Source organism: Chlorocebus sabaeus, chromosome 7, assembly GCF_047675955.1.
Source record: "Chlorocebus sabaeus isolate Y175 chromosome 7, mChlSab1.0.hap1, whole genome shotgun sequence".
Taxonomy (NCBI): domain Eukaryota; kingdom Metazoa; phylum Chordata; class Mammalia; order Primates; family Cercopithecidae; genus Chlorocebus; species Chlorocebus sabaeus.
The window spans coordinates 108,182,745-108,208,178 of NC_132910.1; the positions used below are offsets into that span (position 1 = coordinate 108,182,745).

The 25,434-nt window shown below is 35.0% G+C and overlaps 1 protein-coding gene across 4 annotated transcripts in view; it reads left to right on the top strand.

Moving 5' to 3' along the window:
- The window catches only part of GRIA2 (glutamate ionotropic receptor AMPA type subunit 2), a 153,565-nt gene that overhangs the window by 102,834 nt on the left and 25,297 nt on the right, over window positions 1-25,434 (top strand). For all 4 annotated transcript variants that reach the window (XR_012093489.1, XM_008000099.3, XM_008000097.3 and 1 more), the window contains exons 5-11: window positions 1,433-1,486; window positions 8,725-8,886; window positions 19,886-20,053; window positions 20,316-20,420; window positions 21,078-21,188; window positions 22,750-22,956; window positions 23,456-23,826. Coding sequence is in view for 3 of the 4 variants with exons in the window: in XM_008000099.3 (XP_007998290.1) it covers window positions 1,433-1,486; window positions 8,725-8,886; window positions 19,886-20,053; window positions 20,316-20,420; window positions 21,078-21,188; window positions 22,750-22,956; window positions 23,456-23,826 (1,178 nt within the window). In the remaining variant the exon portion in view is untranslated. The remainder of the gene's footprint in view (window positions 1-1,432; window positions 1,487-8,724; window positions 8,887-19,885; window positions 20,054-20,315; window positions 20,421-21,077; window positions 21,189-22,749; window positions 22,957-23,455; window positions 23,827-25,434) is intronic.

A 25,434-nucleotide genomic window follows, 5' to 3' on the forward strand; every position in this document is an offset into this window, starting at 1 on the left:
GATGCTAATTCATATGTTTTTCATTCAGAAGGACATCTTTTCTTCAGAATTCTCCCTTTAACACAGAGGGTTCAGTTTCTTGGAAAAGGCAATTTAGTCATGTTACGTAAAACTGAGTCAGAAAACAATATAAGTTTTAACTTCTTTTCAAACGGCCATGGCTTAATGTCAAAGTGGCATATGGTAGAATCGTTCCTAGGATTTTGTTCTTGCTCTTTAACTAATAGCATTGCTCTGGAGCACCTGACTTTGTCTCGGATTAGAGAAAGTCAGGGTAGTTTTCTCCCGGGGAGTATAAGAATTATTCAAGAGTCAATTAGGCAAAGGATATAGTGGTGGAGCTTTCCAAGCAGACAAGCAGAGGAAACAGAATGTGTGAAGCCCTGAGGTGATGAGAAGAAGCTTCTCTGTGAACAAAAAACCTAAGAGGGCCAATCTGACTTGAGGGTATAGAATAGGAAAGTTGAGCCTCAGAAACTTGCAAGATTATTGGAAAGAAAAACTCACCCAAACTATTTAATCAGAGAAATGATTTGGTTAGAATTTTTGCCTATAACCTTAACATTTCATGCTTTCCATTGATGGGATCATCTCCTTAAAAAACATACATGACATTACATTTGAATGTCCGTGTACCAGGACTAAAGCGTGGCCAGTTTGCCTATTTCTACTCTCTTTGTAATTATACATATCAGTCAAAAGTCAAATTGATAAATAATGTCCAAAACCATTGTCAGCATTACCACGATGACCACTTGTTCCATGCTGTGTTTATCTTGACATTCATTTTAGATTTCGATTTGTAGAAAATAATTAGCTTCTCTGCTACTTTGCTCTCTAGAGCTGGCAATAATGTCCATTTGGACTAAATTATAAACATTTCATGGTCCTTAGGATAGGAATGTTACTTTATATATCCATGTAAGAATTCTTTTATATGCTTTCTAATATTCTTTTGAAATGTATGTAGTACTATAAACTCTATGTGTATTTATTTGAATATAGACATATGAATATAAAATCTCAGATGTTAAACAGTTTGAGCTGTTTAATGTTTATTATAAAGACAAAAACATAGCCTTTGTAGAAACAGAATTATGACTTGTCATGGACTAAACATACTTTGGTTTTACACTTCTTAACATCCTGTGGTTTTATTTTTTATTATTGACAAAAATGAGGTAATAATTTTTGTTTAGTTGGTGACTTTTGGAAAGATAATAGTTTAATAAGCATTAGTATGTATTATTACTTTTTATGAGAGAAATATCTAATTTTGATAATTATATTTTATCAAAAATGACTTATTTTGGCACATCAAAAAACCTAGCAGATAAAATTCCACTTTTTTTCTGAGTCAAATCATAATACCATTAATTTTGTATTTGCATTATTTGTATTAATTAAATAATTATTTATTTGTGCTTGTTAGGTTATTACCATTGGAAAACATGTTAAAGGGTACCACTACATCATTGCAAATCTGGTAGGTGAATTAATTGGTATATATTATTTTACTAGATATGCTTATTCATTAAAAATTTAATTTTGAATGACCAGCATTTATCAGTGGTGTTTTAAAAAATATAGTTTGATTGTAATTAGCCAGGCATGGTGGTGGGCACCTGTAATCCCAGCTACTTGGGAGGCTGAGGCAGGAAATTTGCTTGAACCCAGAAGGTGGAGAGGTTGCAGTGAGCTGAGATCCCGCCATTGAACTCCAGCCTAGTGACAAGAGAGAAACCCCATCTCAAAAAATAATAACAATAAATACAGTTTGATTGTATTTGATAGATTAGATATATTTCTGCAATTACGTTTTAGAATTGCTTCCCACTTTGCATCTTCTAATCAATTTCTTATTATTATAAATGATATAAGAATTTATAGAACAGTATTTGACAAGCTTCGTAAATTGTCTTAGATGATGTATTTTAAGAAAGGGAAAATTTTCAAAAATATTTAAAGTTTAATTGTCCACATATTCCCTTGTCTCTGTTTTTTACTGTCTCTGTTTTTTATAAACTCTGCCCTCTGCACATTCCTTTAGTTTTTAGCATATATAATGTCCGAAATAAATGTAAATTTGTGAGAATATGTCTTACTACAAAATTAAACCTGAAAAATCAAGAATATTGAAATATTATGCATTATTTATGATTTCCTACTTACTGTGTGAACAACAAAATGAAAATTAAATTTCGATAGCCAATCATCTTTTCATTAAGATTTCTGTCAAAATAAGGACCACTTAATCACGGCTTCTTGGGTTTGTGTTTTCTCCGGGCCGTGGTCACTCATATTGGCTCAGAATAAACCTTTTACAATAAAAAATGAAGGTAGTATACTGAAGCAACAGAGTAATTAATTGTATTTCCCTCTTTTAAGTATCATCAGAGTCCATTTAGAATTATCACTAGACATTTCTCTTTTCAAAATAATTTAAGCCTTCACTGCTACAAAAGTTAATGTTATTTAAATAAGTAAGATGCTATGTGATTCAGGACTACACTCCCCCTACACCCCGTCTCACCCAAGAACAAGAAAAAAAGGTGAGAGAAAGAGGGAGAAAGGCAGAGAGCTTATTCTAAATAGCATAATAGGACTTTGAAAAGCTTTTGACATATACAAATGTAGATTTATTTCATGATTCCTAGTGTATCAGGTTGTTACATCAGCAGACATTAGTTCTAGTGGTGACAGAAAGAGATAAAACAAAACAATGCAACATTTACTGCCTTCCAACTGACAAATGTTTTCACCAGAAGTCGAAGGAGTTCAGAATATTAAATCTCAAAACTGCATGCCATTGGGTTGCTCAAGACAAAATTTCTGTTTGGCAATGAAATGGGTAACTACTATAAAAATTCTCTGGGACTTTCCATTAGAGTGTATTAAGGAGATGCTAAGGAGCATTATTAAGGAGATATTAAGGAGTGTATTAAGGACTCCCTAAAGAGAAGCAAGAGTTAAACTAGATGAAGCTCTGCATTCAGTCTCTCTAGAACCACATTATGTGCAGGAAACAGCCTGGACAGTCAGTCCCCTGTGTGAATTGTGCCATTTGATGAACAACACAGAGCCACATTGAAAACTGTGATCTTTAAAAATGTACAGATGGAGAAGATTATATTGGAACATTGAGAAATAATGACAGAAGGTGGCTCATCAATTTGAGAGCTGATATCTGATGCTATGAAAATGAAAATAAGTGTTTCAATGATCAAAGTAAAAAAACAAAAAACAAAAAACAAGTTCATGTTGTTGTCATGCTTCTAGAGAGAAATCTACCTAATATTTTATCTGAATTCAAGTTCTTTTTTTTGTGTGTTTTTTTTTTTCTCAATACTTGGTTTCTTTGCCATATGGAACTTCTAGTGAATCAGTAAGTTCTAAAGGCTGTATAGTATTGCAATTTCTGAGAATTTGGAGGACACTTGGAAATTTTACTGACATCCAAATTAAAGAATATCACCCAAAGTTGAAGGGCTTTCATCTTCCAAACTCTTGAGACTTTCCTTTTCTTCGCCCTGTTCATGTTGTAATGAGTTCTATAATAGGTGGTTACAGAAGATTTTCTTAAAAATCTGCAGATAATATTATTGATTAATTTCCTCAGGAATTGCTGAATGCTTGATTGGGCTCCTAAAACACAGTCTGTGATTAAGTCCTTTACAACAACATTGAGAAGGGTAACTTGTAAATAAGGTGATGAAGAAGTGGTCATTAGGAAATCCAGTTCTCATTCCTCCAACCTTACTACCCATATAGATTTAATTCTTTAAAAAGCCATGATTCCATACTGCTGATGACTTTACATGTCTGCCTGCTGAAATTTTAAATTTTCACAGGTTATTAATGAATACTTATCTTCTATTTTAAATCTCTTCAAATATAGCTCCAGGAGTAGTAGTATCCAATTTAACTTGAGTTGTTGCCATCTGTTTTGTTAACCCTTGGCCTCTCTGTTGTGATTTATTCATTTTTCCTTCTTCCTCTATTTTGCTTCTCATATATTAAAGTTTCAGAAAAGAAAGAAGAAAACTTAGGGAAATGCAGATTCTCACTGAAGCCAGCTTGAAACCTTATTTAAAGTTTCAGCTTAAATGTCATTGTAGTAAAATGACAGTAAAAGAATAAAAATTATGGAAAACCTTAAAGAAAGAGAAAATAGGAAAGGAAGCATTAACAGATGCAAAAAGTCAACAAAGTTTTTCAGGACACAGAGCAGATGAAAGATGAATTCCTGGCATAGCAAAGAGAAGGAAGATAAAACAGTAAGTTCCTTTCAGAGTGGAATATAGGTGAGAACAAGCCTGTTCATTCTGCAGAACTCCTGTGACATTCAGTCTTAGAAGAGCCAGAAACCACAGAAAGCAAGACTGAGGTGTGGAGCTTAAAGCAGGAGGCTCTTACAGGTCTCTCTGGAAGCAGAGCCTGACATCACTATTCATGTACACATTCTCAAGTAAGTGCTTTCAGGAGTAACCTGTAAGAGAGTGAGGGAAACAAGAGAGAGAAGGGAAAAAAGCACACCAGTTAGAATGGTGATCATTAAAAAGTCAGGAAACAACAAGTACTGGAGAGGATGTGGAGAAATAGGAACACTTTTACACTGTTGATGAGACTGTAAACTAGTTCAACCCTCATGGAAGACATTGTGGTGATTCCTCAAGGATCTAGAACTAGAAATACCATTTGACTCAGCAATCCCATTACTGGGTGTATACCCAAAGGATTGCAAATCATGCTGCTATAAAGACACATGCACACGTATGTTTATAGCAGCACTGTTAACAATAGCAAAGACTTGGAACCAACCCAAATGTCCATCAATGATAGACTGGATTAAGAAACTGTGGCACTATACACCATGGAATACTATGCAGTCATAAAAAAGGATGAGTTCATGTCCTTTGTAGAGACATGGATGAAGCTGGAAACCATCATTCTCAGCAAACTATCGCAAAGACAGAAAACCAAACACTGCATGTTCTCACTCATAGGTGGGAATTGAACAATGAGAACACTTGGACACAGGTGGAGAACACCACACACTGGGGCCTGTCATGGGGTGGGGGGAGAGGAGAGGGGTAGCATTAGGAGATATACCTAATGCAAATGACGAGTTAATGGGTGCAGCACATCAACATGGCACATGTATACATATATAACAAACCTGCATGTTGTGCTCATGTACCCTAGAACTTAAAGTATAAAAAAAATAAAAAGACACAGGGAAAAAAAAAAAAAAAGAATGTGGTTTGAAGTGAGAGCTGGGTTTAGTCTGATTCCCTCTGGGCACTTTGTTGCATAAATTGCACTGCACTCATTCAGCTTGAGGCAAAGGGTGTTTGTACCTAGATCCCAGTTTTTGCTGTTGAGCAAGGGCCATCAGAGATGCAGCTTTGGTTGTCCTAGGGCAATTCTCGTGGAAAGGTTATGGATGGTAGCCATTGGCCAAAGCAGGGGAAGTGCCTAGGGGATGGGCAAATCAACTACACCTGTAAAGTGCATCCTACATCCTAGGACACCTGGGTGGTTCACTAAGACCACCTGGTACAAGGGACTTGATTCAAAGGCCAGAGGGAATAATTGGATGCCCCAAGAATTCTTTTCACACAACCCAAACAACCAGGTAACTACAAGTCCTGGTGCCTAAGCACCTACTTCCTCTCTTGATAATACTTCTTACTAGAGAAAGTGAATTAGAGAAATTCTGTTTTTTTTTTTGAGACGGAGTCTTGCTCTGTCACCCGAGCTGGAGTGCAGTGGCCAGATCTCAGCTCACTGTAAGCTCCGCCTCCCGGGTTTACGCCATTCTCCTGCCTCAGCCTCTCGAGTAGCTGGGACTACAGGCGCCCGCCACCTCGCCCGGCTAGTTTTTTGTATTTTTTAGCAGAGACGGGGTTTCACCGTGTTAGCCAGGATGGTCTCGATCCCCTGACCTCGTGATCCGCCCGTCTCGGCCTCCCAAAGTGCTGGGATTATGAGTAACTAAGTGAATGTCTCTGTGAAAGTCTAACCTCATCATCCCCCATCCTTCATCCTGTCCCTAAAACTTAGCCAAGCATATGCACTCGTGTAGGAGACTGGAAGATTCTGAAGAAACTGAATGGCCCAGAGAAAAGAACTTCAATATGGACAAGCAACACTGCTATCCACCCCACCTCACCTTCACCATCTACCTTACAGTGAAGCGTACTCGTTAACGTGCCTTGCCCATGCACATAGAAATTCCAAGAAACATTTTGGTGTCTTGCTCTTAAATAGCCCAGCATAACTTGGCATTTGAGACAAGTCCTTACCATGAAGTATGCAATGCAAACAAACAGATCCGTGGCAGGAAACATGAGAAAATTTTTAAAATTGTAACTAATATCTGCCTAGAAGTAGGGAAAATATTTTATCCAAAAAAGAAAGAAGAGGATGCTATAAGAAGAAAAAGAAATGGAGAATAAGAGCTCCAGAAAGTTAACTTCTTTTGTTTCCTAGAATAACAGGTTAAATGAGTTGGAAGATAAATTTGAGAAAATCTTCCAGAATATGTAACATAATGACAACACAAATATAAAATAGAAAAAATAAATGTATAAGGGACCTTGACATTTTATTTAACAGTTATAATATCTTAATAATTGATATTCTAGAAAAAGAGAAGAGTGAAACTAGGGGAAGGAAAATGTTAAAGAAACATTTGGAAAAATATCCAGTACTGAATCACATAAATCTGCTTATTGAATATACACAGTAATAAAAGACAAAGACCTACAGTGACAATATCATAATGGAATTTCAGAGATAAAGAGAAGATTTAAAAGTTTCTAGCAAGTGGCTGGAGGTGGATAAGAGTGAGAAGTAGATGACACACCAAAAAATTAGAAATAACATGTTTTTCATTAGAAACATTGGATAGTGATAGTCAATGGGACAATGCCTTCAGATTATAAGTTTTTTTTTTTTTTTTTTTTTTTTTTTTTTTTTTACCATAAAATTCTATACCAAGCCAAACTACTAACCATGAATCAGGATAAAACAAAGTTATGTTTCAGACATGCAATGTCTCAATAAATTTATCTCCAAAGTATTTCAGTAAACTATCAGAGGACTCCAGTAGAGGTAATCAATAAATCAAGAAAGAGAAATATGACCCAGGAAATGGGATTTAAATCAGAAAAGTGGTGAAGGAACATGCTAAAGTAACAGCTGTAGAGTAGGTGAAGAGAAGAGCCAATTTGGATTCCAACATTAAGAAGGGGGTCTCCTAGAAATTAAAATTTCAAGAAAAAGTTGAAACAGATTACCTGATATGTTTTAATATTTCATTTTTTAAAAAAGCTTTACTCATAGGCATGAAATGTTTTCATGGAAGCACTGGGAAAAATAAGGATAGGCATATAGAAATCTCTAGTAGTGAAAAAATGGGACATGATTATAAACATGGGCTGAGATCATGTTCAAGAAAGAAAATGCAATCCTGGTACACTATTTGGCTTTGCTATGAATAACATTTAGAGTTATAAATATGTAAACACTAAGTACTGATTAAAATGGGTGAGAAGATAAACGGTTTTGTCATGTACACAAACTACGTACTCGTGGGGTACACAAAAACTCAATAAAAATTTCTAAAATTGATAAATTAGAAAGAGTAATAAAAATGTGTCATGCAGAAGAGGTAAATATGTGAAAAGCAAATATATTAAAATTGAATGTTTTGAAGCAACTCAACTGGAACATACATAGGGTAAAACAAAGAATATATGATTTTTGTTATATTCCTTTTTGCACTATTTGCATTATCTTGATAAACAGAAACAAAATTGTGAGCCAATAAAAAGTAATTACCTTATCCTCCAGCTAAATAATATAATAATATGCATGCTTTAATGTCAATAACAAAGAAAACGTTCTCCTACATTTTTGAGTGTGGTAATTCAAAATTAATTTAGGATACTTTTAACTTTTGTGTACAATAATATAGAATAAGTATTTGTGAAATGTGAAAACATTTGTAATTGTGGAATATAGAAATTAACTTCATCTTTGAGAGAGATATACTATCAAGTTGATAAAATTCATGTTAGCACAATATTTGAAATCAATGTAAATATAACATAATAGTTTTAGTAATGACTGAATTCATTGCAATAGTACAAGAGAAATTTTTTTTCCAAAATTTAATATATTCTATAAAATTAGCTTCCAGCTTAATGTGAAATTATTTAATTCTTCTCAAATAATGACTGGACATTTAGTAACTCATTTTGAAGATGTTCCTATCACATGAGTGAAGAAACAATTCAAACAGGAGTAACTTGCTCACAAGGTTGTGGCTCTTCGAGAACTACTTTAATGTTGTTAAGTGTCTGCAACCACATGGTGGTTCTCCGTTGTAGATCCAGTAAGTAAAACTCAGTCCTGGTCAATGGAAGATTTCTCAATAAAGTGGAGAACTTTTACGTAGGCTCAACCATGAGTGTTTCATGAGATGATCCATCAGCAAACGTGTATTGATTAGGGAACCACTATGATGCTAATGTGGTGTTAGGTGCTGATGACGAACACTGGCTGGTAAATACATGGGACATTTTCTGCAGGCTTGTTATATCTCATATGTTCTTTGACATATCTAAAACCACAATGTATAGAGTTATTTGGTAAATGTTAAGTAGCATTTGTTTCTCAAGTAAAAAGCGTGACATCAATGCGTTCTATGTTTAGGGATTTACTGATGGAGACCTATTAAAAATCCAGTTTGGAGGTGCGAATGTCTCTGGGTTTCAGATAGTGGACTATGATGATTCCTTGGTGTCTAAATTTATTGAAAGATGGTCAACACTGGAAGAAAAAGAATACCCTGGAGCACACACAACGACAATTAAGGTTTGCTTTGGTTTCTGCTTTTTTTCTTTTGCTTTCCTATGTGAGGAGAGAGAAGGGCCTTGGCAAATAAGGAAGAAGGAGAAAATAATAAAGAGAGTACAGAGCACATTTCAAAATATGACAAACACATTGACTGTTAAATGTATTTTTCACATTTGTATGGTTTAAGTAAAGCTATTAGAGCTGTACTGTATTACTCTTGTGTTTTCTACTTCCTTACACCTATGATAATTTATAATAAATAAAGTCATTCATTTATTAATCCATTTGGCATTTTTATTGAGGGAATTCTGAGCCAGACACTTTTTTGGTAAATAGAAAGACAGGGAAAATGTCCCTGCTCACAGCTGAATGGAAGAAAGACAAAAGCATTGACAGAAGAATACCATGAAGGAAGAGCTCAGCAAACTCTTAGCAACATGGAGGGGGCAGGGAATTTTTAAGGTGAGACCTGAAGAATAAGAGCCAATTTTACCCTGGCTGCTGTTTAGAATATTATGTATTATGTTTGCAAACAAATTAAAGAACAATAGGTGTCAGTTTGTTCCTAATCTTCAAAAAGCCAACTTGCAGACAGTTCTTAGTTCAGTCAATAAACATATGGCCACAAAAAGGAGAGAAAGAATGTATATATGTGTGTGTGTGTGTGTGTGTGTGCGCGCGCGTGCATAAAATAACTGCTGATGAGTAGCCTGGTCTCTTGAACACTTTAAAAGAAGATAAAAATCTCAACTTGCCTTAATAATTAAAACATAACTGTAATGCTTTATGCAATCAGACGAAAGATTCTTGAACGACAAGTATTATTTATTCCTCGGCTGTAAGAACTACACAGACTGATCTTTGTTCTCCATGGGTTTGGACACAATGAGGTCTTCACTTGTTTATTTGATGCATTTTATTGGGTATACACATGCATGCATGAATTTACTTCTAAATAGTCAATATTTCTGCTGTTGACAGGAACATTTTTCCTTCAGTTGGTAACCTTATTGAGAGCAGAGTTAAGATTAAAACCTGACTAAGGGTAGTTTAAAGAGTGAGTGGGTTGAAAGTTAAGATGATGTTCACATTCTTTATGAAAATTAAGAGCAAAAGTTGAAAAAATGTATAGTAATTTTGTTTGTGAATTATAAAGCAATTGTATGTGAACCAGGCAGGACAGTGTTATTTCAGTTGCTCCCACAGTTGTACCTGAGTATGCATCATAGAGATGTTGTTTGATGATAGACACATGTCTATCTATGAGATTGGTCCTAGAAAAGGATTAGAAATTTTGAAGTTCTTTACTTTTGAGTTTATAAATGGATCTTTTAATTTTTAAGTCAATTTTTTAAAAGCATTCCATAGGATTTTAAAGAATAACACCAAGTTAGGTTTTTTATAAAAACGAGGTGACTTCCTGTTTGGTGACTTTAGTTGAGATTCAGTGTTTGTACTGTTTATATCGTGGAGGTACTTTTCATGTAACGGGCTTCTGAGCAGGTAGATGGACACCCAGAGCCTTAGTTGATGTCAACGTATGTATCCATCTGTGCCTAGAAGGGGTCTAACTGCCGATCCCATTCTGTGTAATTGCAGGCTTCCATCCATTCAGAGATGGTGCCATGTAAGTTCTCTGATGGAGTGGATGTTATCCTCAAATGGGGCCAGCATGCTCCTTTTGAATTCTCTGTTAGTCATTGTGTTTTGTGTTGCCCCCCACTGCTGCCTGCTGGGAGAAGGATGAAAGCAAAACAAAATTATGTTTTTCTCCTAGAAGTCATATCATGATTCAAGTTCATGTGTCTTGCATTAAAATGCAAGATGTATTTGCGGTATGAGGGATGTTTGGCAATACATTCTGTTAAAAATTTTGCCAAAACCTAGTGCCAGATTTCACTGAGTTGAGAACCTGCATTGTGACCTGCCTTGCTTCCTTCCTGCTGTAAGCATTTCCCCTCCAAAGTGCCTCCCTTTTGATGGCTTCTGCCCATTTTCAGAGAGATCATTATGCTCCTTCATTGTGAGGTATTTCAAAGAACCTAGACTAATGTGTTTTAAAACTTAGGCTGTGAATCACTACTTGACCCTGAGTCCCGGATTCTCATCTATACTATGTAGTGATGACCATTAATTCCCAGGTTGCTGTGAGGATTAAATAACACTTGCAAAGGGCTAGCACAGCTTTGGAAACATACGTGCCTATAAGGGCTAATTTGTTTTCCCAGCCATTTTCTAAAATGAGAGAATGTCAGCCAATTTCAAAGGTGTATTCCAACGTTAACATTTTCTAATCCCCCTAACTCCACCGAGAGGCATATTTTACAAGGTCCCTGAGGCTTGATAAAAATTACTGAAAATCTGTGGGGAGAATGTGTTTGGGGAGGAAGTTTATCCTAACACAGAAATGTATTGCTTATGTACTAAAGTCCAAAAACTAAATATAAAGAAATGAAAAACGTGTGAATCCTGTCTTTGAGAATTCAGTCTAAAGGAGACAAACATATCAATCAGCGAATATAATAGACTGATAAAATATGCCAATTTCTTGACCATGATTTTTGACAATGATTGGAAGGAAGGTCAAGGAAGGCTTTTGTGGGAGGGATGCCTGTGCAAGGCTTTGCACATGGTTGAGAAGGAAGAAAAGTATGAGAAGTTGCTTGGGGAAGTTCTAAATGTACAGAGACTCGAAGTAATGCAACAGCATGACAGATCCAGGGAACTGCACATGTGTTGCTACTGCAAAAATGTAAATATTTGGGACCAGTGAGTGGGGGCATGTTATGGAAGTTGCAAGAGGTAAGGTCCTTCAATTGTCAACAGATGTGGAAGGTAGTAAGGACAAGACAATGCTTTCATAATTATTTTTGCTTCCAGACAGAAGAAAGGAAGAAAAACTATATAGGAGATTATATAGCATCTTCTAAATATAAACAAGGAACATAGTCTCAATGTATTATTTGCTTACAGAAAGGGAGCAAAATATTTCTAATGAGATTATTTACAATGAGGTTATGTCCTTTGATGTTGCCTTTTGGGTGATTGACTGAATCAGGTACATTTCCTGATAAATTCATATCACATTTTACTACTCAACAATAAAAACTAGTGCTATTGGTATAAAAATCTATAAAAATACAGTTCAATATGTCAAATTATTTCACAGTTAGGGTTTAGGAATTATAGAAATTATATCAACTTGTGGGAGTAATAAATAAATGACTGTTCAACGTTTTCATCTTCCCCTAAAGTTAAATCAGCTTCCAAAGTTTTCAAATTAAAATAAATTTTATTCAGCAAGTAAAATTTTAAATAAGGTTTAATATTTAACATATTTTAATAACCACCAAATATAAATTACAATGTTTAAATTTCTTCATTCTTACATAGTATACAAAAAATAACTTAAGTCGTGGCACTGAAATTTTAGTGCCTAATTTGCTATTTGGGGCAACATTCATTCATTCATTTATTAATTCATTTATTTACTCGACACATATTTATTATCTACTCCACAGCAGGCACTGTTCTAGGTGTCAGAGAAAAGACAAAGTTCTGGTCCTTAAGGAGATTACAGTCTTCAGACTAGAAACCAACAATTACTTTGTAGCATTGATGGAAGTTGTCTTATTGCTATCTTAAACCTATATATTCAAAACTAAACTTTAGATTTTCCTCTACTACTTCCTCCTCAGCCTCTGGAGACTATTCCTTCAACAGTCTTTCTTATCCCAGTTGATGGGAACTACATCTTTCAGTTATTGCTTAGACTAAAATCTTGGTCTTTACCCTTCTCTTTCTCTTGTAACATACATTCTATGTATCAGAAAACCCCATTAGCACTGCCTCACTTCTTACCACCTTCTCTGCAACCAACTAAATCCAGCTACCTTCATAAGGTTATTGCAACAGTCTCTAAAATTGATCTCCCTCCGTTCAGCCCTGCCCCTGTTACCTTCCATCTTTGTGATCCTTTTAAAGTATATATAGATTATATTGTCGTTCTCTTCCAAATGCTCTAATGTCTCTCCATTTCACTTGGAGTAAAAAGCCAAAGTCATCCTGTTGTCTTATGAGGCCCTGTCACCCAGTTCCATGGAACCACATCTCTGTGCAGTGGCTCACTCTGTTTCAGCTACATTGGCCTCCTTGCTGTTCCTCAACCAACCCAAGCACCTTCCTACTTCAGGGCCTTTGAGCTGGCTATTTTTTCTTCTTGACTGTTGTCCCCTTAAATATTTGCATGGCCAAGTCTCCTGCACTCCTTAAATCTCTTTCAAATCCTGTCTTCTCATGCAAGGCAATAGTAGGCTATGTATTTAAAATTGCAATCTTGCCACCATCAGAGTTTGTGTATCACCCTTTCCCTGATCCAGCTTTCCCAATTCTTACCTTTTAGTTTACTGTTCTTTTTTTTTTTTTTTTTTTTTTTTAACATTTAAACTCTTTTTATGATGGACATTTCAAACACACATAAAGATAGAAAAGTGTAATAACCTCCATATACCCACCATCCAACTTGCCAACGTTTTGCCAATCTCGTGTTCAGTTTTAAAAGAAGCTTACTAGTTTACTGTTCTTATCATTTATGTATTCATTGCATTGATAATTATCTCCTCCTACTTGAAAGTAAGTGCCATTTAAAAAAAAAAATTCATCGAGGTATCCCAGACTCCTAGAATAAATCCTCACACTTGGTAACCATCTAATAGAGACTTCATGAATCAACAAATAGAGAAAAGCAAAGGTACTCTAGTATCACCTATGAGAAGCTCCTAATCCTAATTCTGGAGGTAAGAAAAGGCTTCTTAGAGGAAGCAATATGGAATTGGAGACCTGAAGAAGTAGGAGTTAGGAGAAAGCATAAGGAACAATTGACTCCAGATAAAGGAACTAGGATATATAACGTCTCCAGTGCAAGGAAAATATAAATATTCCCATAAGGCCAGAGGTTGAACAGAAATGATTTGAAGAAATGCTGAGAAATCATACTTTAGAACTGTACAAGATCCAGAAGAGGTTTTATGCCTTGTTGACATATTAAGGATTTTCTTGTCTAATTTGAAGAGCAACAGGGAACTACGAGAGGAGAGTGCTGATCATGGCTTTGATGCACGAAGATTACTATGACTGCCCTGATGACAAGAGATTGCAGGGAGCCCTGGTGGAGGCAGGGAAGCTTTTGGAAGATATCACAAATAATCAGACAAGAAACAATGGTTGTCTGAATTGTGGTTGTGGCATGGGGATGGAGGGAAATAGATGGATTTGTTACATCTGCCATTTCTCTTAATTTCTTCATAAATGAAATAATTGTAAAATCTGAATCATTCTTAGGTAATATACTGATATAAATTCAGTCAAGAGATATTTGTAGATTACAAATAAGCCTCTCAAAGGAAATATCTCATTTGTATCTTATTAGCCTTAAATCTCACACAGTGGTTTGCAAAGAGTAAGCACACGACAGATATTTGTAGGCATGAAGAGTAATGAATTGGAAAATATTGAATAATTAAAGGAAAAAATATGACATTATTATTGTGATGAAATATGATTTAGATTTCTGCCATAGATTTCTGCATATGTTCTCTTGTTGAGCCTTGGCAGAAAAGCAATGAGTTCCTTTAGTTGATAAAATGTAAAGTTAATGTAGTTATCTGACCTGACCCATCACAGCACCAGGATTTACATGGGAACATTAAAACAGGCATTTTATCTTCCTTAAAAGTATTTTTTAAAGAGAAAGCGTATAAAGATATTTCCCACTGTCTCAAAAATAATTTATGGGTATTTCTATTTTTAGATTGATTTTTATTATTTTTAATGTCTCCAACATCCTGTGAAGTATGACTAGACATTCTACCTTGTCACATAATAACCTTTGTTCAACTTTTGTGTCTTCAGTCTCCTACTAGTGTTAAGGAATTCAACAATAATCTGTGGCTGACAGTTGCGTGGCACTTTAAATAATGGCTTTCTCACAAGAATCTCATTTTATTCAGGAAACAACTTCACACGCAGACTCAAACTTTCTTAATTGCTTTCCTAAGAGAGTTATTAGGTCTGCCTGAAAATAGTATAATCTTTTTCGGTTCAGTAATTACTGTTGTGCATTAAATAGTACCCTAGTGGCCTAATAGAATTAATTCTGCTTCTTGAGTGTTTTAACTGTCCAAACCACAGCTGGCAGACCGGCATTCACTCTTCCTAATATTACAGCATTTTGCCAACACAACCTGGAAGTTTGAAATTTGACATATTAATTCCTTGTATTTTATAGTTTAAAAAGTATGTAAATGACTGAAATAAATGTATAAATTTGATATTGATAAGATTGTTTATTTTGCAAACATGAATTTTAAAAATATGTATATCACAACTTTTAAAAATGTATTATTAATATTTGTGATTATAATTCAGGGCACCTGGGCTCACATCTCATTTTCGTATTTCTTTATCTGTAAAGGGAACAAGTGTAGGTAAACTTTTAGGTTTCCTGCAACTCTCTCATACCATGATTATGTGAAGTGCTAACTTAAGCCCTCCGTGAAGCATATGTTAACATTTGAAATGTTTGCTGAATCTCTGACATCTCCAGTGGTGCCTCTATCTCTCAGAGATTGTAGTGACTTGCAGGTAGGCAGACGTCTTTGATCTCCAGGTGCCAAAATTGAATCCTAAATTACTCTGGACAGTATATCTTTTGTTTTTCATAGATCATAAAAAATGAAGAACTTTCACCTTTTTATAAGATTTCTAGGAAGCAGAGAGTCAGGGAGAGGGATTTATTCAACCAACAAAATAAAAGATCTGCTCCTAAGAAAGTCTTTACCTATGACTGAATCAAAACCAGACAATGCCTTGATTTCAGCATCTTTTTTCTGTCTTGGTGAATCTGATTAGCTTTATCTGAAAATTTGAATTCTTAAGTAATCTAAAGTTTCTGAATATAAAAACCTTAATCTGTAAGTGAGATTTTCAGTAAAGATTAACAGCCAATTTGGGTAATTTAGGCAAAAATATGTGTTTTTAATTTCTTCCTTTTACATGAAGACTCTTTCTTCACAGTAGATTAAAATTATTTTATTATTCATGAAGAATAATAAAATATGTTAATTTAGGTTTCTTGCCAATGCAGCTCTCTTTTCACCCTTGGAAAATGTGATAGAGCTTGTATGCTTACTAAGGTTTTTATGAAGATTTTTATGCCTTTATGCAGTGAAGTTTCAAAGGGCACATATTCAATATGCTTTACAGTAAATTAAAGATGACCTTATCACAGGCAGCTCTTTTCCATAGGGTAGACTGTAGTTGAATTTGAAGTTAAGTGAATCATTTTAAGTTTATGATGTATTTCCTCATACTGTTCATTTGTCTTATGGCCCTAATTGATTTGGTCACTGTTGGTTATCTTAAAAAAAAACTTGCTTAAAATTTTTCTTATAGGTTTACTTATTTTTCCTAGAAATCGTAATTTTTGACCCTGTTTTAAATTATTTTATAAAAGGATGAAACTGAGAATTAATATTGCATACAATTCTCCAGAGGAATATCATTCAATGTATAATAATTTTTTAACTAAGTAATTGAGGCTATTTTAGAAATGAGTATATAAAATGTACCAGGCCATAAAACTTTTAACATCCAAAAATATGTTACATAAAACACTATTCTTATGTAAAATAATTGATGTTAAAGAAATTTCAAAATTGGTAATCAATTTGGGAAATACTGATTAAACAGTTAAACTGTTATTGCAGGATTTCTGAGGGTCTATAATATGTCAATGTGAAAATCATTTTCTGTACTTATTAGATCACAGAACCCTTTTGTGTGGAGTGAGACAGGGTTTTCAAAACATTGTAAAAACAAACAGTTTTGCATCAAGATAGTAATAAAAGAAGAAAAGAATGCAAACCTACTGGTCAATAACTTACATATGTAACATATTTTACAACTCATCAAGCTTCTCATTTACTATACATCTACTTATTTGATACAGTATTTGCCAAATAAAGTAACTAACCATCCCAGTGTACCCGGGATTGAAAAGGTTCCTGGGACTGAAGACTTTTCCTTGCAATATTGTGACAGTCGAGGAAAACCAAGGCAACCGGTCATCATAATTACCTCGGAATCACAGAGATCTGGATTCAAATCCATTTTTGCCACACATTTTTTGTGAAGCTGGGTAAAATGAAAGTTTATAACTTGGAATCTTCACCTATAGGATTGGAATAAAAACAGTTGTGGCATAGGGTTTTTTAGACCTATCTCCGGCTTGTCACGAAGAGAACTAGGTAAACATGAATATTTTTCCCTACTTTCCTTTTCAACACTCTTATAACATAGACAGAAGAAGCATTGCTCTCCTTATTGTACTAAACAACCCGGACAATAATTCTTTAGTTCACTTGCCCAAGGCAACAGAAGAGGAAATAGTAAAATCTGGGCTTGAGCCCTGCCTTCTGATGCTAAATGCACTGCTTTCTAAACTATAGTCAACTAATTCAAGTGTTAAAGAAAATTTCTGACAGTGGTCATTCATGGGAAATGTCATAACATTTTAATAGTACTTAAATTTTAGTATTTTTCTTTAAGTATATATTTTTAAATTTTATTATGGTATGGATACTATGTTTAGAAAAAGGTGCCGTCATAGCAATAACCCATGAAAATATGTGCTGTAGACTACTTATCCTCTTTTGTGTTCATTAAATTTGAGATATACACAGAACTTCTTTTCATTCCCCCCTTTTTTGGTGTTAGAACACTGTTTTCTCATATCAGAGATTACAGTAATGTATTATTGATTGGTTTGGCTGATGACTCTTGGACATAACAAACATGTCTAAAATGCATATTTTATTTTATTTTTGTAAACTAAGTCTCAATAAATACACATTTAAAGCAAAGTAAAAAGTACATTTGGAAAATGGACCATAAAAAACGATTTCCCAGATTTATTCTTAATGTGTGGCTATGATGTGATTGTGATATAGCACTGCAAAGCAAAATGGTCCCCCACTGAAATATAAATTTCCAACTCAGCTGAGGGATTTCACAGAACATAAACATAGGCGCAGAAATGAAGCATTTTCTTTCAAAGAAGGAGATAGTTACATTGTCATCATGATCCTTTCAAATTAATTTACATCTAGTTTAATGAATGGTAGAATAAAACTGAAATATTTAACTATCCAATCAAAAATGTGAACATATTTGTTTAGAAAAATAAATGAGCCATACGTGCAGAACATAAGCAGAAAGGAACTCTGGATACAGAAGCTGTTGATTTTCTCTCAGCCCAATATTGTGTTTCCATGATTGTGACTTTTAATTTAAAATGGTAATAGGCTCAAGACTTGATTAGTTTTGAGCATTTGTAAAAGGTTGAAAGGATTTTTACTCTTAATGTGTGCTTACTCTGAATCATATTCATAATATGCTACATGGATCTAAATGCTTTCAATTCATTCAAGCTAATCATATTTTTTAAATGTAGTTAACCAACATCTGTAGACCTCAAACACATTTAGTAGACGGCTTTATAGCTTTCCCCTAGTAATGCGAGCAAGCTAAGTAAAAAATGTTGGCTTTTAGCTATTATCACTATTTCCATACAGACCGCAATATTTCAATTTAGGTTAAATTTCTTTTTCAGAGACCTAGACATTATTGTAAGAATTATTTTGGCAATAAACTTATCTCTGTATAAAAAACAAATTAATGTTTTTTTCCTTTAGAATAGAAACAAACATACAAGAGAAGCAGATATATCTTGATGTGATATTTCTTATTTGCTTCAAGAAGTCGTTTCTTAAGTAGATGTCCTGTATTGTCATCTCAGGTGAACAACAGAGTATGGGGAGCTTAGTGGTTTTACTGTTAGATGGCTTGTCTTTTTTCCATGACAAGGAAGGCAAGGTTTTCAGCAGGAATTTAGAGAAAGAGAAGTGTGTGGAGGTCAGGGTATTTGGAGAAGACAAAGATGAAATTATCATTTTTGAGAGTGGAAGACCTGAAATACTAAGGAACTGAGTAGAATTCGTGGGGAATGCTGAGTGCCTGTTTTGGATTGGTGATCAAGAATTTAGCATGTCACAAAGTCAGTATGGTAGAGTATTGCATTTCTTTCTCCCAAGCTTCACTGTACTTTTAGTACCTACAGATTAAAAAATAATGACAGAAATTTTATCAGCATTCAGTAAAACTTTAATGTCGAAATGTAATTAATCATTAACTGACAGCATCATCCATTTGGCAAATGGTAATATGTATACATGCACATGCTACTACTTATCCAGACACTGACAATGCCTGGAACACATGTAGTGTTAATCTGCTTGGTCCTAGAAAATGTAATAATTCTGCTGTCCCATTGGAATCTGAACACCATAAGCTTTGAACCAATGTTATCATAGACTGTTGAAGCATGGAGGCATGGGGGCATAGAAATTATGAAGTTTTGTGGTTCTTCTACTTGATTACCAGAATCACCTAGGGGATCTTAAGTAGACACCCCTAAAACCACTGCAGATCAGTGTGAGCATGACCAGGGTTGAATTAGAGACTAAGAATCCTGAAACTAATTCATATTCCTTCTGCATTGACAAATGTATTTCTCATTAGACTGTAAAGAAATATTAATTGTTAATCTTATAGTTTTGTATATCACCATAGCAGGCTATAAAGTGAGGCTGTAACAAGAAGCAGGTTAGAAAAATAAAAGAAAAATAAACATTGACACAATTATTATGAAAAGGTCTCACCTGAAACAGCTGAGATATTAACATAATAGAACATGTTTAGAGTCAAAAGCACATTTCAAAGTCCCCATGTTTTGTAATGCTTCTGTTCGATTCTTAGGTTTCTAGATGCAGAAATTGTGTTTAAATTCTTGGAGTTTTAGATGGTATTGTGTGCTGAGCAACGGCAGTCTTGGTTGCTGGTGTACAGTGAGTTTCTGAATTTTCTCCCGTTCTTATGAAATGTGTGTGATCCTTTGCAGTATACTTCTGCTCTGACCTATGATGCCGTTCAAGTGATGACTGAAGCCTTCCGCAACCTGAGGAAGCAGAGAATTGAAATCTCCCGAAGGGGGAATGCGGGAGACTGTCTGGCAAACCCAGCGGTGCCCTGGGGACAAGGTGTAGAAATAGAAAGGGCCCTCAAACAGGTCAGTTACTCAAAATAATCATTAACGTGACTTAATATGGCCATTAATGTTTTCTTCCTGCTGAATTAGTCATCTTTGTCTTATTCCTTATGTCTAACATACAGGCAATGTTCTTTCCTAACAACGCAAAGGTAGGTTGAAGAGAGAAACAAACCTTATTGATGTAGTTTTCTTGACTTCAGCTGGTGAAAGTAATCTGTACAGTGTATATGTTTAGATGAAGTAAATAGATAACTCTGCTCCTTTCCCATTTCTTCATTAGGTTCAGGTTGAAGGTCTCTCAGGAAATATAAAGTTTGACCAGAACGGAAAAAGAATAAACTATACAATTAACATCATGGAGCTCAAAACTAATGGGCCCCGGAAGGTAAATCCTTAGTGATTTAAAGGCAGTTCTAAGTGAGGAGGTGAGTTAGCTAGCCTATGAGTTCATGCTTCCAGAGAGTTCTGGAGATGTGTATTCACATAGAGTTTAATGACTTCCAGAAACAGATGTATTTTGAAGTTTTTTTTTTTCCTAAAGTCTGTTTATTTCTGGTAAGTAACATTGAACTATAATTTTAAAAATAATTTGTAGGTAGAGCTGTTGAACTTTAATTTTTTGGACTGACGTGGAAGTCTTTAATGAAAAGAGAAAGAACTATTGAAGGTTTACGGTTCAGAAGAAAAAAAAGTAGCTGGTGCAAAGACGCATGTAACTGTTCAATTCAACATCACCCTTTTAGCTGTTTAGGCTAAAATGCCATTATTTGGATTTTAATTACATTTCTATATGACCACTCCCAAACAATTACTCTTAGAGAATATGAAAAGTGAATATGAAAAGACAAGTCATTTTTAACAATTTTTTTATACTTCCTTTTATTCCTGTTAGATTCACATATATAAAAGACATTTCTGTTTAGAACAAGCCCAGTAAATGTGGGTCTAATTTCAGATTGAGACATGGCTTTGAAAATAATTAAATGCTTTGCTAATAGATAAGTCATTTATCCATACGTCTGTCTGCTGTAACCTTTTCCAGATTGGCTACTGGAGTGAAGTGGACAAAATGGTTGTTACTCTTACTGAGCTCCCTTCTGGAAATGACACCTCTGGGCTTGAGAATAAGACTGTTGTTGTCACCACAATTTTGGTAATTTGCTACATATGCCTATGTTTTACTTTGTATTTTCTTATGGATAATGTCTGCAGGAGTAGCTATTTATATTTTAGGAAAATAATACCTGTTTTGCTTCTTTTGCAATGTTTTAATCATTTACTGCATATTTACTCTGTTAAAAGGAATACACAAGATCTAGCTAAAGCATTCAAAATGTTCCTGATTTTCTTTAAGGAAGGCTACAGTTTAACTACACAGATAATTCCTTCCCTGGTGCTTACATCGGTGAACAATTGGGGAATGTCTTGAAGAGTGTTCCTCATATTTCTGCGAGTTCTTCACCTTTCCATTCCCACTCAATACTGTGTAAATTCTTTCTTTCCATTTGGTACGTGATTTCATGATAATGTTGAGTTGTCTTTATTCTATCTAAGGAAAGATGATCTCCTTAAAGACAAGGATTATTTCCCTTCTTTTCACTCCAAGTTTCAGCACTGGTTGGCATATAGCTAGTACACAATCAATGCATATTGAATGAATAAGGAAAAACTGAACTGGATCTTCAACACCCAGGCTTTGGATAGATGGAAGAGAGATGTGGATCACCATGGCAAGCTGTTGGTGAAATGAAATGGAGAAAATGTTGTTTGTTATAGGACAGGATTTTGTGACAAAACTGTTTCATTTTATTTTCTTTTACAAAAAAAAAAAAAATGGCCTTAACAGTGAAGTTGTAAATTTGTGTGATTTATTCTCCTAACAATACTGAGAGCAGATATAGATAGATTGATAAGGGATTTGAATTAAAACATTGGTAAGCAATTGAAAATCTCCTGATAAGTACAAATTAGACATTTGAGGATTTTTGCCTTTATCATGCCATTGAGAGGAACTATCTCACTGAGACTCCAAATATCCTCGGTGCCACTTTCCAATGGAGAATATTGGACTGTGTTGATTCATTTTTTTCTTGCTTCCTTTTTCTTATGTTTACAGGGGGAAGCTACTCTCTAGCTATCCTTGTAGCATCATTCTAGGATTTTGTATCTCACAGATGAAGTGAGACCTGAAGCCTGCGGGGGTAGAATCAGTACATCATCATGACAATGATCGTTTCAGTCTGTGTATCACTGGCCATGAACCTGATTTCCACATGAACCTTATCTTTGGGACAGCAGTGACACAGGGTTTTGGGTGAATGCTGGTTTGGGGATTGGCATAACCTTAATCAAGGATAAGGGTTTGGTGAATCCAAACTGGAATAAAATAGGTGTCGAGCAGTAATATTTTGCTCTAAGTCCTAATAATTACAAATATGGCTAGAGAACATACAAAGAGTTTGTGATTTTGAGTATCGTGTTCACTCGGTATGGTTACGTACAAGCCATCTTAATGAAATATAATGATAAACATACAGAGATTTTTTGGGGGAAGCATTATACTTAAATTATTCTTCTACTGTTGTGTGTTCACCATCTATATTCTTCATTCACTCTGGCTAACAGGTAATAATTAAACCAGAAGATTTGATTCAATGAGAGTACATAATTAACACAGATATTTTAATCAGCTAAAGCAAAGTCTTTTCATATAGGAATCTCCATATGTTATGATGAAGAAAAATCATGAAATGCTTGAAGGCAATGAGCGCTATGAGGGCTACTGTGTTGACCTGGCTGCAGAAATTGCCAAACATTGTGGGTTCAAGTACAAGTTGACGATTGTTGGTGATGGCAAGTATGGGGCCAGGGATGCAGACACGAAAATTTGGAATGGGATGGTTGGAGAACTTGTATATGGGGTAAGTATAGCTCTTCTCATAGATAAAGTCATTCAATTTGAATTGTTGTTGACAGACTGCTTCCTCTCCCTGTGAAGTATCTATGTCTGAGGTTGTCGATTTCCCACATTACTCTAGAAACATTATCTTGTTGATTTGTGAACATCTGAAAGATTAAGATTGAAGCCAGAAGTAGACATGTAGATTAACTGAGACAATCATTTCATCTCTCTTGAAGCATATGGGCCATATGTATTGTCAAAAGGCTGCAAATGCAGAGATGCAGTGCAGATGTGTAATGATCATAGTCAAGCCAGATGGGTATACTGTGTATTCATAAAGAGGAGGGGCATTGGGGGAATAATTCCCTTTTGTTCATTCTTTACTGGGACTATACCAGGGAAAGAATTATTGCGATTTCTCTGATTTCCTCTCCTTTTTCTTTGATCCAGTGACATAACCACGATTCCCTTTTCTCCATGACTCCAGGTACTATTACTTTCCTTTTTTTCCCTTACAGAAAGCTGATATTGCAATTGCTCCATTAACTATTACCCTTGTGAGAGAAGAGGTGATTGACTTCTCAAAGCCCTTCATGAGCCTCGGGATATCTATCATGATCAAGAAGCCTCAGAAGTCCAAACCAGGAGTGTTTTCCTTTCTTGATCCTTTAGCGTATGAGATCTGGATGTGCATTGTTTTTGCCTACATTGGGGTCAGTGTAGTTTTATTCCTGGTCAGCAGATTTAGCCCCTACGAGTGGCACACTGAGGAGTTTGAAGATGGAAGAGAAACACAAAGTAGTGAATCAACTAATGAATTTGGGATTTTTAATAGTCTCTGGTTTTCCTTGGGTGCCTTTATGCAGCAAGGATGCGATATTTCGCCAAGGTTGGTTACTCACCTGCTTCAACTTTGTGCATTTTAGGTCTCAAGTGGACATTCATGGTGTTTATGAATTCACTCTAAAGAAGTTACCAGCTGCCGACTTCCTGTCCAAGTGGTTTAAGACACTTAAAGGACATCCTCTTAGCTTCGGCATAAGTCTGTGAAATATATGAACAATGTTCTGCGAATGTTGCTCATCTATTTCCCTGGTGAAATTATACACACCATGGAGAGGCTATAAAATGCATAAGGTTCCTATCATTCCATGCCTTCTTGGAGGGGTACCGTGTTTTTGCTGCATATTCTCATTTTACAGTCATCTGTGTGTTGATGCACAGACCTGTATATGGGAAAATGGGCAACGTTATTTATTAACTGCAAAAGTAACACCTTGTTAGATAAAACTTCGTTGGCACACATCTCATCTCTTTTATTTTCCCATCATTAACTCATGGAAATGGTATGGGAGAGATACTATAAAATTTTGTTTTTTCTAGGTGAGGTTACTGGATTAATATAATAGCATATTTTCAAGTACCCACAAATGCCTGGAAGGGACTAATCATTCTTAAAAAAACCTATCCATATCGAATGGTAATACACACACATCATGGAATTTTAAACTCACCTACCTTTAATCTCATTATGATATGTTAAATCCCTGCACTAGAATGCCTAATTATAATGAATCTACCACAAAGTGCCTATTGATTTTATTCATGTTGCACATAAGAATAAGAATGAGAGCCATGTTTGGCTCTTCAGAGGAATAAATCATGTTTTTCTAGTGTGATTAACATTTAAAGTCAAAATGTTTATCAGTCTACTGGCGCGTTTTAATTTAGGCTCTAGTACTCTTCTTTGATTTTACAGGATATCTTAAAAACTAATGGAGCGGGTGCCTTTCATGATACAGTTTGTTATATTGTGAGTTTTTAAAATCACTTTTGAGAATAACAAGTGATTAATTTAAGAAAACTATATGAGAAGCTCAAAGATTGGCATCTTTTGCAATCTTTTTAGTATATTTCACCCAGTGAGATAAAGGAAATATATCACGTAGGCAGCAATTATCAGTAGCTTACTTCTCTGATAGTAGGTAATTCTAGCGGGAATGATTTAAAACATTACATTTTTATGAATTATACAGAGTTTTAAAATCTCAGTTTCACCAGATTCCCTGTGACTTCCCTGTGGGACTTCAGTGAATTAGAAATATGCCAATGGTATTTGCACAGCATGACATAAGAGTATGTGTGTGTGTATATATATATGCACACATATATACATACATATATTTTTTACCTCTGACAAAATATATAAGATTCATAGTTTTATCATCTCTGTATTTAGTTATTTAATATAAGTTAAAGATATATAGAGAAGTTTCTAATAATTTGGAGGAAAATACTAACCAAATTGGGGTCTCAGAGAACATTCTGGCCCGTAAAATGATAAAGCAGTAGTTCACTCTTTGGTAAGAAGGAGAGTGAAGTATGTTACCCTAGTTCTGAAATGTAAGGCAATAATATCCTGTGCTATGCCTTTTGGATAGTAGGGAGAAGTGTATGTGGGTTCGTTATGAAGTAGGACATGTCAGCCCAGTCTGAC